Source organism: Capsaspora owczarzaki (assembly GCF_000151315.2).
Source record: "Capsaspora owczarzaki ATCC 30864 unplaced genomic scaffold supercont2.10, whole genome shotgun sequence".
Taxonomy (NCBI): domain Eukaryota; class Filasterea; order Ministeriida; family Capsasporidae; genus Capsaspora; species Capsaspora owczarzaki.
Genome location: NW_011887301.1, coordinates 951,164 through 965,625, shown reverse-complemented (window position 1 = coordinate 965,625; position 14,462 = coordinate 951,164). Strand labels below are relative to the sequence as shown.

Sequence of the window (14,462 nt, the reverse complement as noted above, 5' to 3'; positions counted from 1 at the left end):
TGGATGAATAAGTGGATAAATGCAAAGAGCGAGATCAGCGCCAAGAAAAGTAATGCAATGCAAACCGTCCTTGGAAAAAAAAAAAAAAAAAAGAAAAAACAGAGGCAGAGTGCGTGCTGGACGTGACTTGGAAAATGAGAACAGTAATAAGCATTGAAGCTTGCTTGGATGGTGCCAATCTCAGTCATTGTGTTTCTTCGGAGGGGAGGGAACAAGTTTGTTTCGTTCACTCGTTTTCGTTTGCTCATTTGTTCGTTTGTTTCGTTCGCTCGTTCGTTTCATTCGCTCGGTTTGTACTTTGCTTTCATGATTCAAATCATCATCCTAACTTGTCATCCTCGTCTTTGACCTGCAGTCTCAATTTACTGTAACTTGTGCTCTTTTTTTTTTTCCGGGTTTTCTGTTTCGGGGGTTTCGCGCCACTTTGTCATTTTCCGTGCGCCTTGGTACACCCCTGCTCCTGGGGCTCTGCGCCCGGGGTTGGCGAGATGACCTTGTGCATGTGATTTGACTCAGGGAATGACGATTGGAGGGTTGGGCGGGGGGGGGCACGCAGCTGTGCGCGTTCGAGCGCGCGAAAACTGACTGAAACAACCCCATGTGCGAAACCAGATCAACCTTGAAACCCATGCTGTCGCCTGAGAGCATGACCAAGAGTCAGCGCTCGTGGTGTAACATCGGCAAGATTGCGCCTATACTTCTTCAGTAAGAACAACGAATTTCCGTTTTGGGAGATTGAGGTCGTGCCACTTGTGCTGACGAAAACGGAGGACAGATTTGGCGGGTATCAGCTTGGCGATGCCGATGTTCTGGCGCTAGCTGAAGGGCTCAAAGAGAACAAGTCGCTGTCATATCTCGAGTAAAGGGCGTCTTGCTTTGAACTGTTGCGTGGGTGTGGGTATTTCTAGCAGAGGGTACTCACTGGCTGCGAGGGGAAACTGACAGTCTGGACAGAAATCACATTACCGATGTTGGAGCGCTGGCTATTGCGAACGCGATCAAAGGGACCGTGCAGCTGGGTACGCTTTCGTGAGTCATTTCACTTTGACTGATGCATGCGAGTGGTGCTGCGGCAGAGGGCAATTCAGAGTGCTCACCGATGGAAGGGAACACGGACAGTCTAGCTGGCAATCAGATTGGCGATGCTGGAGCGAAGGCGATTGCAGCGGCACTCCAAAAGAACACGACGATAATCAAGCTCGTGTACGCATCTTACTTGTACTGATGCATGCGGTCGAGTGATTTCAGTACGGGCGTGAAAAGTGCTCACTGTTGGAGGGGGATGGACAGTCTGAGTCAGAATCAGATTGGCACTGCTGGAGCCCAGGCAATCGCTAAAGCTATCAAAGCGAACTCGACGCTGAAGTGTCTCGAGTAAGTTGCTGTGTGCTTTGCTGATCTTGAACATGGAGCCTAAAGGCCTTGTTGCTGTTTTGCTACACTGTACTCACCGGTTGAGCGACAGTTTGACTTCTAATTGCATTGGCAGTGCTGGTGTCAGAGCGCTTGCTCGAGCACACAAAGTCGACGGCACTCAACCTGCCATGTTGTAAGTTTTTCTTTTTGTCCTTGCAAACGGGAAAAAGGAACGCGATCTCTTGGAGTGGCTGCTGACTCTCTTCGTGTACCTTGATTGCTCGTTGCACAGCTTCCACAACCAGATACATCCTCTCGTATTCTCGCACATTTCACGACCCGCAAGGACTGACGACCGTCCGACCGTGCTTCGCTTGCTGACCGAGAGACCGGAGCTGGAGGACCAATCTGCACATCTCCCAGCCCTGCCAATCGAGATTGCCGACCTCATTTTGGACGAGGCGCGTTACTGGCAAGGCGTGCAGCAGTCCGAACGACTGTGGGATGACGATCAGGACACCACTTGTCTGCGCACCAAAGTTCCTCGGAGCATCCATGCCTATCCGTGCCATGTCAAGTTAATTCAAGTGTTTCGTGAATGGGATTCTCCCAAAAACGTTGGATCGGACGTTTTCGATGTGATCCTTCTCGATGAGGCAGGCGAAGCTCGATTCAAATGCACTGCGAAAGCGACTTCTCTCAACTCGACCCTTCAGCTTGCGACGTTCTCGCCAGCGAGTCATCCCGTCATCCGAGAAATGTGTGACGATTGGAAAGTTCAACTTTGTACTCCTGGATCTGGCGAGGATTTGCTGTGTGAGTGGATTAATGTCGGATACATCGAACGATCAAGTGAATAAAAGAAATGCATTTTCCCATATCCGTCAGGTGGACATCTTTCGCGACACATGAACGTGCGAGACACCTCAACGTGCAACGTCATACTCACTTGGAAGGAGCTGCCACTTGCACTTTCAACAGGCAGTGCGACTGCCGACCAAAGCATCGTTTTCCTCTTTTTGGTTTCTTTATGACTGCTTTCCTTTCATGCTTCCAATCGTCATCTAAACCTGTCATTCTCGTCTTTTGTCATTGTTTTTGGCCGCTTTCAGTTGTGTTTGTGTTTTTGCTCAGTCTTTGATTTCTCAAACACACACACACACACACACTACGCAATGTCCACCAGCGATCGCCTTGGTACCGTTTCTCTCCCTCTCACTCTCCCTTCCACTCCGCCTCTCTCTTTCTCTCTTTCTCTCTCTCTTTCTCTCTCCTTGTGTCTCTTCCTTGTTCCTGTCTCATCACACTTTACCCCTCCTCCCTCCCCTCGATCTTGACTTTGTTCCATGTGACAGCCGCCAACCTCAGCCGCCACTTCGCCCTCCTTCCCTCCTTCTCTTCCCTCCTTCTCTCCTTCTCTTCTCTTCCTTCTCCCTCCTTCTCTCCCCCTTCCCTCCTTCCCTTCTCTCCTTCTTCTTCTTCAGTGTCTGCCTTCCTTTCTTCTTTTTCGTTTTGCCTTTATTTTCCATGCTTGAACCACATGCGCTTTTTTGTTATTAATCCCACTGTGTCCACATCACTCTCTCTCCCCCTTCTACTCTCTCCCCCCTTCTACTCTCTCTCTCTCTCTCTCTCCCCCTTCTATTCCATCAATAACTGAAGCACTCAATTCTAAAATCCCGTCTATTTGAATTGGGTCATCGTCAAGTGAGAGACAGGGGTGGCGTGGTGGACGGACAGCAGACTCACAGTGCACTTCACTCACTCACTCCTTCACTCCTTCACTCACAACCTCACCATTCTGGATGAAACAAACAAACAAAACAACAGCTCTGCTCAGCGTCTCTGACAAGACCGGCCTCATCGAGTTTGCCACCAAGCTCAACGCAGTCGGATACAAGCTCGTCGCTTCGGGCGGCACGGCCACTGCCATCCGCAACGCTGGCCTCCCCGTTCGGTCAGTCAAACCACACTCAAAGAAAAAGCACACTTGTCATGATGGCACCACCACCCTTTTTGCTAACGCTTGTTGTTGTTGCTTTTTTTCATTCCCTCCACACAGTGATGTCGCTGAAATCACCGGCGCACCTGAAATGCTTGGCGGCCGTGTCAAGACCCTCCACCCCGCCGTGCACGGCGGCATCCTTGCCCAGAGCAACGCATCGGACGACAAGGACATGAAGGAGCGTGGCTATGCCCACATTGACGTTGTTGTCGCCAACCTCTACCCCTTCGAGGCAACCATCGCCAAGCCCGATGTCACGCTTGCTGACGCCGTCGAGAATGTCGACATTGGTGGTGTCACCCTGCTGCGTGCGGCTGCCAAGAACCACGCCCGTGTCACGATTGTCTGCGATCCCAAGGACTACGAGGCTGTTGCCGAATCGCTTGCCAGCGCCAACGCCGCCCCTTCCCTCGAGCTGCGTCAGAAGCTCGCCGTCAAGGTATGTCTGAAGTGTTGTGTTTGTTGTTGTTTGTGTGCGTGTGTGTGTGCACTTTTCGCGTCGAAGGGTGTATGATGCTCAAGATGCTCACCTCTTGATGTCTTGTGTGCTCTGGGGGGGGGCAGGCCTTCAACCACACTGCTCTCTACGACGAGGCCATTTCCAACTACCTCCGCCAGCAGTTCACTGGCAAGGGCGAGCAGCAGCTCACGCTTCGCTACGGCATGAACCCCCAGCAAAAGCCCGCCCAGGTGTTCAACAAGCACGGCAACCTCCCCTTCTCGGTCGTCAACGGCTCCCCCGGCTTCATCAACCTGCTTGATGCGCTGAACGCGTGGCAACTCGTCAAGGAGCTCAAGATCGCCACCGGCCTGCCCGCCGCGGCCTCCTTCAAGCACGTCAGCCCCGCTGGCGCGGCCGTCTACTCGCCCCTGTCGGCAACTGACGCCCAGCTCTGCATGGTTGACGACATGAGCGATCTTAGCCAGCTTGCTGTTGCCTACGCCCGTGCTCGCGGCGCCGACCGCATGTCGTCGTTCGGCGACTTTGTCGCCCTTTCGGACGTCTGCGACAAGTCCACCGCCTCCATCATTAGCCGTGAGGTTTCCGATGGTGTCATTGCACCCGGCTACACCCCCGAGGCGCTTGAACTCTTGAAGAAGAAGAAGGACGGCAAGTACTGCCTGCTGCAGATGGATCCCGCGTACGAGCCCCCGTCGTCGGAAACCCGCCAAGTCTATGGCCTGTCTCTTCAGCAGGGTCGCAACGCCACCCCCATCACCAAGGACCTGTTTGCCAACGTCGTTTCCGCAAACAAGGCTGTAAGAGCGATGCAGAGTTTTTTTGTGTGTCGAACTGCAGGCTGGAAATTGTTTTTGTTAAATTCTCTGACTTTTTGTTGTCTTGTCTGTTGTCGTTGTTCAGCTGCCTGAGAACGCCGTCCGCGATCTCCTTGTTGCCACCATTGCCCTCAAGTACACCCAGTCCAACTCGGTGTGCTACGCTCGCGACGGTCAAATCGTCGGTCTGGGCGCTGGCCAGCAGTCTCGCATCCACTGCACCCGCCTTGCTGCCGAGAAGGCAGACAACTGGTGGCTCCGCCAGCACCCCAAGGTGCTCGGCATGAAGTTTGCCAAGACCACCAAGCGCGCAGACCGATCGAACGCCATCGACGTCTACGTTCGCGGCGCCGTCGGCCAAGACATGGAGGTTGCCGCCTTCAACCGATGCTTTGAGGTCGCACCCGAGCTCCTCACTGCCGACGAGCGCAAGGAGTGGCTCACCAAGTTCAGCGGTGTCTCGCTCAGCTCGGACGCCTTCTTCCCCTTCCGCGACAACATTGACCGCGCCCGTCAATCGGGTGTCGCCTATGTTGCCTCGCCCAGCGGCTCGGTGCAAGACGACATTGTCATCCAGGCTGCGAACGAGTACAACATGGTGATGGCTCACCACACCCTGCGTCTCTTCCACCATTAAAGTTCCTGCAGTTCCATCTCTCATCTAACTTGCGGCACTACGGGATCATTCCAGTGCCTGCCTTGTTTGGGGGACCCTTTCGTTATTGCTGTTATTCTTTTCATTTTGGGCATCTGATTTGTGCTTGCATTCAATGTCCTTGTTTTTTTTTTTAACAAATCCAAAATCTTTTATACACTGTACTCTTATTTTTGCAAAGTGGACAGTAGTTGTGACTTGTTGACTTTGCCTCAAGTTGGAACGTGGACCATTTCTCAGTCATTCAGTCCATCAGTCTTCTTAGTGTGTGCAGCATGCGCAAACGAGCACCCGTCGACTCGGATTCGACCGACGATGATCATCCGTCTAATGTTGCTGCAGCTGTCCGAAAACGTCGCCAAAAGGCAATCCTCACCGATGACGACGACGGCAACGACAACGACGAGGAAGAGGAGGAGGAGATGAAACGCACGCGCCAAATCCCGGCTCAGACCAGCGGCAATCCGCGCTCAGCAGCCGATAGTGACTATGATGATGATGATGATGATGATTTGGCCGCAAGTAGCAGCAGTCGACCAGTGACGCGTGCACGCAACAAGAACGAGACTGGACGCGCTGCAGCGAAGCGTGCTGATCCCCAAGAAATGGCGCCAAATAAGCGCGCCACAACGCGAGTCGTGAACAATGGCCGAGCACAAGCCACTGCCGCTGCGACCGAGACGACGAACGCAGATGCCATTGCCCGTAGTCACGCTGCGGAGGCGACGCGCGGTCTGCGGGCGGAGGACTTTGCGTTTGCCTCGGCGTCGTCGGATGATGACGACGAAGAAGACGAGCCGTCGACGCCCAAGCGGAGCCAGCGCGGATCGCCAAGACACTCGCCAAGACACTCACCAGGATCATCGCAGTCGAGATCATCGCAGAGTCGCTTGCCGAGCTCAAGCGGGCGAGCCGTTCACACGAAAACAGTCACGTCGTTCGTGCCAATGTTCAACTCGTACAATCGCGAGCGGGAGGACCGCGAGGATGCAAGCGATGTCGACTTTATTGTCAGCGACGAGAGCGACGAGGATGGCTCAGGCAGTGACAATCATGCAAGCAGTGAGAGTTCGGGCGAGGGCGATGCACAAGGTTCGAGTCCCAACGACGACGGCGACGACGAATCACCGCCCACAAAGCGGCGCGGCAAGCCTGTCGCACGGCGAGTCACTGTCCCTAAGAACGTGGACAATCGCACGAGAGAGGACGATGAGGCGGCGAGCGATGACAGCTCGAGCCAAACTGATGAGAGCCGCCAAGAACCCGCTCCAGTTCGTTCCGGCGCTCGGCGGCGGCGCGCATCACAGCAAGACCATAGCGTTGCCTCACAAGAGCCTTCCAAGACGAAAGAGCACCCACCGGAATTCTCTCCCGTCGTTCGTCGAAAACGTGTCATCCTTGACGACGATGATGAGGATGCTGGTGCCGATGGCAATGAGAACGGCAATCCCGCAATGTTGGACACCCCGACAACCGAATCTAGTAAGCGCAATCGGCACGGTACGCCTGCGTCGACAGGCCGCTCTCAGTCGCCAACCGAGCTCTCGCCTGCCACTCGAGGAACCAAGCGCCCTCTGTCGCAGCAGCCATCACAGCGCTCACACTCGGGGAGGGCAGCATCGTTGCATCGACATCGCGATGATGAAAGGGCTGCCGCCCTTGCTCGAGTTGCAGCTCGGAAAGCGGGAACTTTGAGCGTATTTGAAGCGTCAGCCCTCGCTCTGGTCGAGGAGGGCACTGTCAGCAAAACCCTCGGTCACGATCCAAGCCTTGAGATGGATGCGAGCGATGATGAAGCTGAAGACGATGAGGACGACGCCTTTGTCGTGAGCGACGACGAGGAAGTCCAATCTGCCGAAGTCACCGAGTGCACGTGCGGCTCAAGTGCAGATTACTCCGGGCTTATGGTCTGCTGCACGGGACGAATGTGCCGAGTAAGTCGTCGATTCGAGTTGCTTGGGTTTTTTTTTTTTTGTTCTCTTGCTCTCTGTTTGTCTTATCACCAATGCCGCATTTGCTCACTCGTCCGACTATATCTTCTTCTTTGACACACTCAGAAATGGCAGCATGCAGCCTGTGTCAACATCATTGATGAAGATGACATTCCTGACAACTACAAGTGCATGCCATGTCGCCTAACGGCGGCCGGGCTCTCCGCCAGTTTGGCAGAGCAACCGTCTCACGCAGCCAAACGAAGACGGATTGTGGACGATGGATCCGATGGATCCGATGACGACAATCCGTCTGCAGCTCAGCCCAGTCAATCTACGACGCCGCTGGAGCAACTTGAATACCATCATAGCTTCCGCGCCGCTGGTGCCCGTTTGTACCGCGCCTGTCAGGCTGGAGACGTTGTCCGCGTCAAAAAGCTGCTTGAATCGTCAAGTGTGCGTGACGCTCATGCAATCAACTACTTTGCTCACGAAGAAGCCAACATGACCCCATTCATTGCCGCTGTCAGTGGAAATCATGTGGAAGTCGCTCGGCTATTGCTTGACACTGCGCTTGTTCGGACCCAGTTGTGCACGCTCTCGAATCAAACTGCGCTTCGAGTTGCCATCAAGAGCGGCGATTCCAGCATGTGGGAGCTGCTGAGCTCGCGAACGTTGCGTGCGACTGAGGTGCACGACGACCTTCTGGACTTGGCGGCGGGTGCCCCCACCACCATTCCTCTTCAACGTCTGCTCGAGCGACGAGGGCAATCACCGGCCGCAGCGTCATCCGGGACGTTGTCACAAAAGCCGCTGAACAATCCCCAGGCTCGTACATTGTGGAGACTGCTCCAAGTAGCGGCGGCCCAGGGAAGCTTGGCGTGCGTCGAATTCTTGCTGGGATTTCCCGAAGTGTGCACAGTCACCACCCACCTGTGGCAGGCGAGCGAGGCTGGCACGCTAGGCTCGCAGCTCGATCGTGAGCAGCGCCGAATGACAACGACGCTTTTGGCCGCGCAGAAAACGCACAGTCGCAACTGGCAGCGCGATCAAGAGAGTATCGAGGCGGCCTTGCCGTTCTTGACCGACCAAGCCCAGGCATCCACGTCCAGCTCTAGCTCTGGGCGGCATGCCGTGACATTTTCAGATTCGGGTGTTGTTACGGCATCACAACCAGCCACATCTCCCGTTCGGCGACTCGACGACCGCTCGAACAGGCGAGCTGCCGTTTCCTTGGCTTCCATCCTCAATGAACAGAGTCGCGCGTTGGGTGTGTTGGGTGGCCGCTCGCCTGCACCTGATCGTGAGTTGCCGAACGCTGCCGTCAATCGTCGCGTCAACCAGTCTCGCCAGCGCCTGGCGCCCCCGTCAGCCGCATCACCGTCCTCTTCACCAAGCAAAGTGCAGCCAGTTCAGCGTGCGATTCAGCCTCTCGCCGACACAGGACATGTTATTGTGCGGTTGGGCGACTCGGATGATGGCGAGACGCTCGTCCACCAGGCCGTCCTCTCTGGGCAAGTCAACGTGCTGACAGTCATCTTGGATGCCCTTCCCCCGCAGTTTTTGTTCTTTGCGGATGACGATGGCATCACCCCCTTGTGGCTCGCCTGCTCCATGGGTCATTCGGACTGCGTGCAAGAGATTGCCAGTCGGATTATGGCACAGCGTGCCGGACTTGAGCCGGACATTGCCGAAGTCCAGTTTTCCACTTCCAACTATCCCGCCTCGGTGGCGCTCGACTCTACCAAGGCGCTTTTACATCCGCTGGTGTGTTGCGATGTGCACGGCACGACCGCGTTGCATTGTGCGGCCGCCATTGGCTCCCTGCCCTGTGTCGAGACTCTTCTCTGCAGCGGGCATCCAGTGTACTTGCTGGACGAGAACGGCTGGACGCCGCTCTTGTATAGCGTTTTCAAAGAACGCAAAGACTGCATCCGGCCGCTGATGCGCGCCATGCCCGCGCAGCTCAAGCTGCTGACGACGCTGATCCATCCCAATAGTGGCAGCAGCAGTCAATGGCGCGCAGCAAGACCGACGGATGATGCTGTATATGCGGCTACGCGAAATCAGGCAGTGGTTGCTCGATGTGTCACGATGCTTGCCGAAGTGCCCGAGTACTATGCCCTGATTAATGCGTTTGTGGCCAGCGAGTCTTCCCTGTTGGATAGTACTTTGCAATTCCTGGTCACGCGCTACCCGACATGCTTGACGATGGAGAACAAGCTCGCGTGGATGTATCGACAGCTCAATCTTCGTCGGCCTGGTCAGAGCTGGCTGCTCAAGCTCGACCGCTCGCATCTACTCGACAGCCTTTCAGAAGGCTGTCATACCTTCCAGTCTGCGTTTGGTCTGCAAGTCTCAGTGCCCAATGTGCAGTTCCGCGGCGAGCCGGCAACAGGTTGGGGACCGCGTCGTGAAATGTTTGCTCTCCTGGCTGGAGAGGTCATCCGGCCAGACTATCAACTGTTCTCTGTGATTGACAAGGGTCGCGATGCAGCGGCGTCCTCGGCTCAGGCCGCCAACAACAATGTGGACCAGGGACAGGACGGCGCAGCCATTGTTCCAGTCTCTGCATTCGCCCTGTCCATGGACCCCAACGACAAGACTCTTCGGCATCGACGCATGTACTCCATTGGATTGGCCGTTGGATATGCAATCGCGACCAAAGAGAACATTCCAGCCACCTTCTCGTCTGCGTTTTGGAAGCTGGTTCTCGGCAAGCCGGTTGACTTGGACGATCTGGACACGGTAGATCCGGCATTGTCCAAGAGTCTTTCGTGGCTTTTGAGCCAGGACATTGCTGGGATGGAGAACGATTTGGCAATGATGTTTTCGGTGGACGTGGAAATTCGTCTTCCAAACCCTACGAGTCGAGTGTGCGCCCCCACCACCAACGTTGCCGACGAGGTTGAAGGATTGTCCGATGATTCCTTTGACTACGACCCAGACTGGGACTCTTCTTTGTCGGTCTCGGTGGTGGAGACCAATCGCTCTATAGTGCGTGTTAATGGCAGCGGTGCGTCGTCATCCGACCCTGTCCACAATCCCGCCGACCCCTTCCCGGGGCACGCAAGTTTTGTGAACAACGCGGGCACCATGCGCACTTTCAACTTGTGCCCCAATGGATCCCAGACCCTTGTCACGCAAGCCAACAAGCACGAGTTTGTTCGCGCGCGCGTGGACTTTGCCTTCAAAGGCCTCCGTGAGGCAGCGAGCGAGTTTGCCAGGGGTCTCTATAGCATCATTCCGCACCCAAACTTGGCAGTGTTCTCATCTGGCGAGCTTGCTCTGCTGGTCGCCGGATCGTCGAACATTGATGTGGATGATTGGCAGCAACACACAAAGTACGGCGATCAGCTGTCCGCCACGATCATTGAATGGTTTTGGGCACTTGTTCGCGACTTGTCACAGAGCGAGCGCTCGCTACTGTTGCAGTTCTCGACTGGAATGTGCCGCCTGCCGCCCGGTGGGTTTGCCAATCTCTCTGCCATGCACTCGCAAGGCGGTCAGTTTACCCTGTCTTCATTGCCCGAGGATGGTAGTCATTTACCTCGCGCAGCCACCTGCTTTAATCTGCTACAACTGCCGGCGTACACGAGTGAGACTGAATTGCGACAAAAAGTCTTGATTGCGATTCGTCACGGGTGTGGCGGTTTTACGTTTGGCTGAGCTTTTTTCTTCTCTGTCATCTTGTCGTTTTGATTTGTTTGTTAATTTATTTTGTGCTGTGCTGTTTTATTTATTTCCTCTGTTGTTTGAAATAAACAAGCGGTCTTTTATTTGATGCTTCAATAAAAGTTCGACGCAACATCAACAACCACTACTGGCTGGGTACTGTACAACAACGAAATAGTGAGACGTGTAGCACTCTGACAATGCCTTAGCAGGTGTAGGCATAGTACTCGCGCTTGGCCGCTTCGGTGGTCTTGCGAGACGTGACAAGCTTGCGCTTTGCTTCGCCGCTGTAGAAGAGATTGACCGGAGTGGTGCTCATGGTCGCAAGAGTTCGGACAATGCCATCGGGCAGCTTGGTTTCACGAGTGGATTTTGCAGTGCCAAAGAGCACGCTGGACATCTCCGCGGTGTCGGCCTTGCCAGGGGTTGCCAGAGCCTTTCGGGACTTGCGGGAATACTCGGAAATGGCCTGATCGAGGTCGTGCGTTTCGCCGACAAACGTTGCATGCTCTTCCATTTGAGCATCTGTCTTGGCACACACGCGCATGAGACGCTCTGTGCCAGAGAGCAAGGCACGAGCTTGACTGAATGCAGCGTTTTGAGCCAGCACCGAGCCGAGTTGAGCCGCAGCAAGGGACATGGTCGAAATCACCAGTCCGTTGCGGGCAACTTCCACGTCTGATGTGATTTCGCGGCGGGCGGTGATGACTCGGAGACACTTGGCGCCGTCCAGTCGAGTGAAGCGAATCTGGGCTTGGAAGGTTGTGTGCGCGCCCAGCTGCTTGGCAGGCACAATGTTGCGAAACATGAAGGCTCGGTCGCACTCCCGCAAGGCATTGCCAAGCTTGATCACGGCTGTCGATCCACTCTCTGGCGCATTGACGCCGTCGAACTGGATGCCCGGGCTGGAGCGGAGGGTGATTTCGACATTGTTGGCCACGATCGGGTTTTGGGAAATTTTGCGCATTTCGCGAACAATCTCCACGGGGTGGAGCACATTCACTGTGCCCGACGTCATTTTTGCGCACGCGGACAAGTGTTGCAAGCCACAGTCGGTGCCGGAAATGCCGAGGAGAGAGATGGTCGTGTCTTGCTCGCGGGCCAGCTCGCCGATGCGCGTGTAGAAGGCAGCAGCAGCTAACGGATCAGCGGCACCATCAATGGCACCGAGTCCAACGTTGGGGATGCCGTCCGTGCACAGCACGACTTCAGAGCCTGGAACGCGGCCAGCCATGCCAACAGCAACTGCAAGCGCAGGACCGAGGGCCGTCGCACCCGATTCTTCCAGACCCTCGACTTTGCGCTTGAGCTGGGCCAGCGACTTGGAGATTGGCTCGACCTTCTCAGCCAGAGAGTGGCCAGCGTCCGTGAGCGTGGCAAAGCTTTCCAGCTTGGACCCAGTGACAGTCTCTGGGATGTGCGTCAAGCCATCGCCAATCACGACGACCTCGCTGCTGAAAACAACCAGCACCACACGACGGTTGGGGTTTTCGTCGTGGATGCGCTGCAGATTGCGCGATACGGCTTCTTGGATGCACTGCAGGCGGCTCATGTACTTTGCACCGCGAGTCTCTCCGGGGAGGTACTGGTCGGCGGACACGGGCGCGTCCGAGCCAGTTGTGGTGCGGGCTGCACGCCATTCACTTTGAAGGCGGGGCAGTTCGGTCGTGACGCACATGGAGCCGCTAATGTCGAGGCAGTACACGACCAGCGACGTGTCCTGCGACTGGGACATTGAGGGGGCGACAGACTCGAGAATGTAATCGACGGTGGGTTGGTCTGGAACTTCGCCAGCATGGATGTTGGCGTTTTCGTGGCCGCAGAACTCGCTGTACAACGAAAGGAGTGTTAGAGAGGATTGGCATCGTGGATTTGTCATTGTTGACAATAATCCAATCGTTTTGGCAAACTCACCACTTCCAGACGGCCTGCTTGGCAGACTTGTTGCTCAGGGTCAGCGTTGACAGGCTTGAAAGCACGCCGTGGCAGCCAGCGCACTTGACAGGATCGCCCGTCATGATTTCCGCTGGCTCTGCAAGTGAGCCAAGCGAGAGCATGCCAACGTTGGTCGACATGATTTCTGCCTGTCGAACAACAGCGGGGCGAGGCGGTGCAACGACAGTCTCAGACTCCTTGGACGCAAAGCAATTGAAAAGTTCCTGCAAAACCGCTGTGGCAGTGTATCATCCAGCAGTCGAGGGGGAAACACCCAAACAGGTTTGGAAATGTGAGCTTTGATTGGATGTATGTCGTCGTGTTCGTCAACGTCAGTCCAGCAGCAGAGGCGCTTAGCTTACACTTGCTCTTCGGTCGACCGGCAGCCCGACGCGCGGAAGGGGCTGCATGTCGTAGCCCGGAGATGACACACTGCTTGCGGTAAGAATCCTCGATCGTGGGGTCGTACTCATCCACAAAGTGATGTTGGATGAATTGAATGGTCAGGGCGGACTTGCCAACACCGCCGTCGCCGAGAACGACAACACGGTACTCTACACCCTGGCGCGGTGTGTGACGCACAAGCTCAAAGAAGCTCTCTTCGACGTTCAAGCGCTTTTTCGCGGACGTCTCAAAAAACGCTGCAGCACCCATGCGCTTGGCCGCTGCAAGACCCTCTTCGCGAGTAACCTCTCGGTCGGAGGCCAAGTCACACTTGTTGCCGACCAGAACCTAGTTGCAAGAATTGTTCCAGGGCAAGAGTAATGTGAGAAACGTGCAGCTGTTTGTTTTTGATGGAGATGAGCAAAAAAAAGCAGTGATCGTCACGTACAACCGGAATTTCGTCCGTGTCTCGGATTCGCAGGATAAAGTCGCGCATGAGGCAAGCAGAGTCGAACGACGAGCGAGAGGTGACAGAGTAGACCACCAGGAAGCAGTCGCCCACGCGCATGTACTGCGGCAAGGAGGGTTGATTTTTTGGCAACCAAAAGGTGAGCCACGACTTTGGCTTCTCTTGCGATGTGTCAATAACATGTATTACTCACCTGCTCTCGCATGGAGCTGTACTCTTCTTGGCCAGCGGTATCAAGAATGTCCAACAAGCAAGTCTGTTTCAAGCCAACAAGAACGAAACAAAGAGAACGCTCACGTCAGAGTTGATCTTTTCGAGGACGTTTGGTCGAGGCGCTCCAATCCCTGTACCTCGCCATCGTCAACGCGGTTGCGACGAGAGACGGTGACCAGATCTTGTTCTTCTAGAGATGCATCAATGTCCTCGAAAAGCGGAGCGGCCGAGCTGGTTGCATGAACGTAACGCGAAGCAAAGAACATGGTGTTTTTGTTGGTTTTTGTTTGGTTTCGGTTGTGAATTCGGTTGTGAAGAAGTAGACCAGAGGAAATCGAGGTCCAATGTTAATGGATGGAGTGTTTCAAGCAAGTTCGAAGCGTCCACAGTGTTTGAGGAAAAATGGAGACTGAACAGGCAAAGGACGCAACGATGGCTGTTTTTGTACTGGACGCGAGCCCAAAATAACTCTCAACAAAGCCATCTCAGTTTTAGGTTTATTTCTGGCCTGCTGCTCCTTTCAGGTATTTCGTCCCAACTTGCATCGCATCGGTATGCGTT

The 14,462-nt window shown here is 55.0% G+C and overlaps 4 protein-coding genes across 4 annotated transcripts; 3 read left to right on the top strand and 1 right to left on the bottom strand.

Annotated features, from left to right (window-relative positions):
* The first annotated feature begins 367 nt into the window (after positions 1–367).
* On the top strand, positions 368–2,236 carry CAOG_06102 (hypothetical protein). Its single transcript, XM_004345642.2, has 8 exons — positions 368–446; positions 613–705; positions 776–859; positions 946–1,029; positions 1,120–1,203; positions 1,291–1,374; positions 1,466–1,549; positions 1,649–2,236. Exons 2-8 carry the CDS (start codon positions 629–631, stop codon positions 2,214–2,216), a joined length of 1,065 nt encoding a protein of 354 aa, XP_004345692.2. The 5' UTR covers positions 368–446; positions 613–628; the 3' UTR covers positions 2,217–2,236.
* Positions 2,237–2,480: 244 nt separating this feature from the next.
* On the top strand, positions 2,481–5,458 carry CAOG_06101 (bifunctional purine biosynthesis protein). The gene is made up of 5 exons (XM_004345641.2): positions 2,481–2,553; positions 3,187–3,313; positions 3,419–3,800; positions 3,926–4,621; positions 4,725–5,458. The coding sequence occupies exons 1-5, from the start codon at positions 2,532–2,534 to the stop codon at positions 5,274–5,276; spliced, it is 1,779 nt and encodes a 592-aa protein (XP_004345691.2). The 5' UTR covers positions 2,481–2,531; the 3' UTR covers positions 5,277–5,458.
* A 102-nt stretch (positions 5,459–5,560) lies between these two features.
* CAOG_06100 (hypothetical protein) lies at positions 5,561–10,994 on the top strand. Its single transcript, XM_004345640.2, has 2 exons — positions 5,561–7,228; positions 7,352–10,994. Exons 1-2 carry the CDS (start codon positions 5,570–5,572, stop codon positions 10,892–10,894), a joined length of 5,202 nt encoding a protein of 1,733 aa, XP_004345690.1. The 5' UTR covers positions 5,561–5,569; the 3' UTR covers positions 10,895–10,994.
* CAOG_06099 (ras-like protein 2) lies at positions 10,950–14,281 on the bottom strand. The gene is made up of 6 exons (XM_004345639.2): positions 14,039–14,281; positions 13,882–13,944; positions 13,668–13,790; positions 13,198–13,567; positions 12,815–13,070; positions 10,950–12,729 (listed from the first exon to the last, which is right to left on the bottom strand). Exons 1-6 carry the CDS (start codon positions 14,165–14,167, stop codon positions 11,106–11,108), a joined length of 2,565 nt encoding a protein of 854 aa, XP_004345689.1. The 5' UTR covers positions 14,168–14,281; the 3' UTR covers positions 10,950–11,105.
* Positions 14,282–14,462: the final 181 nt, after the last annotated feature.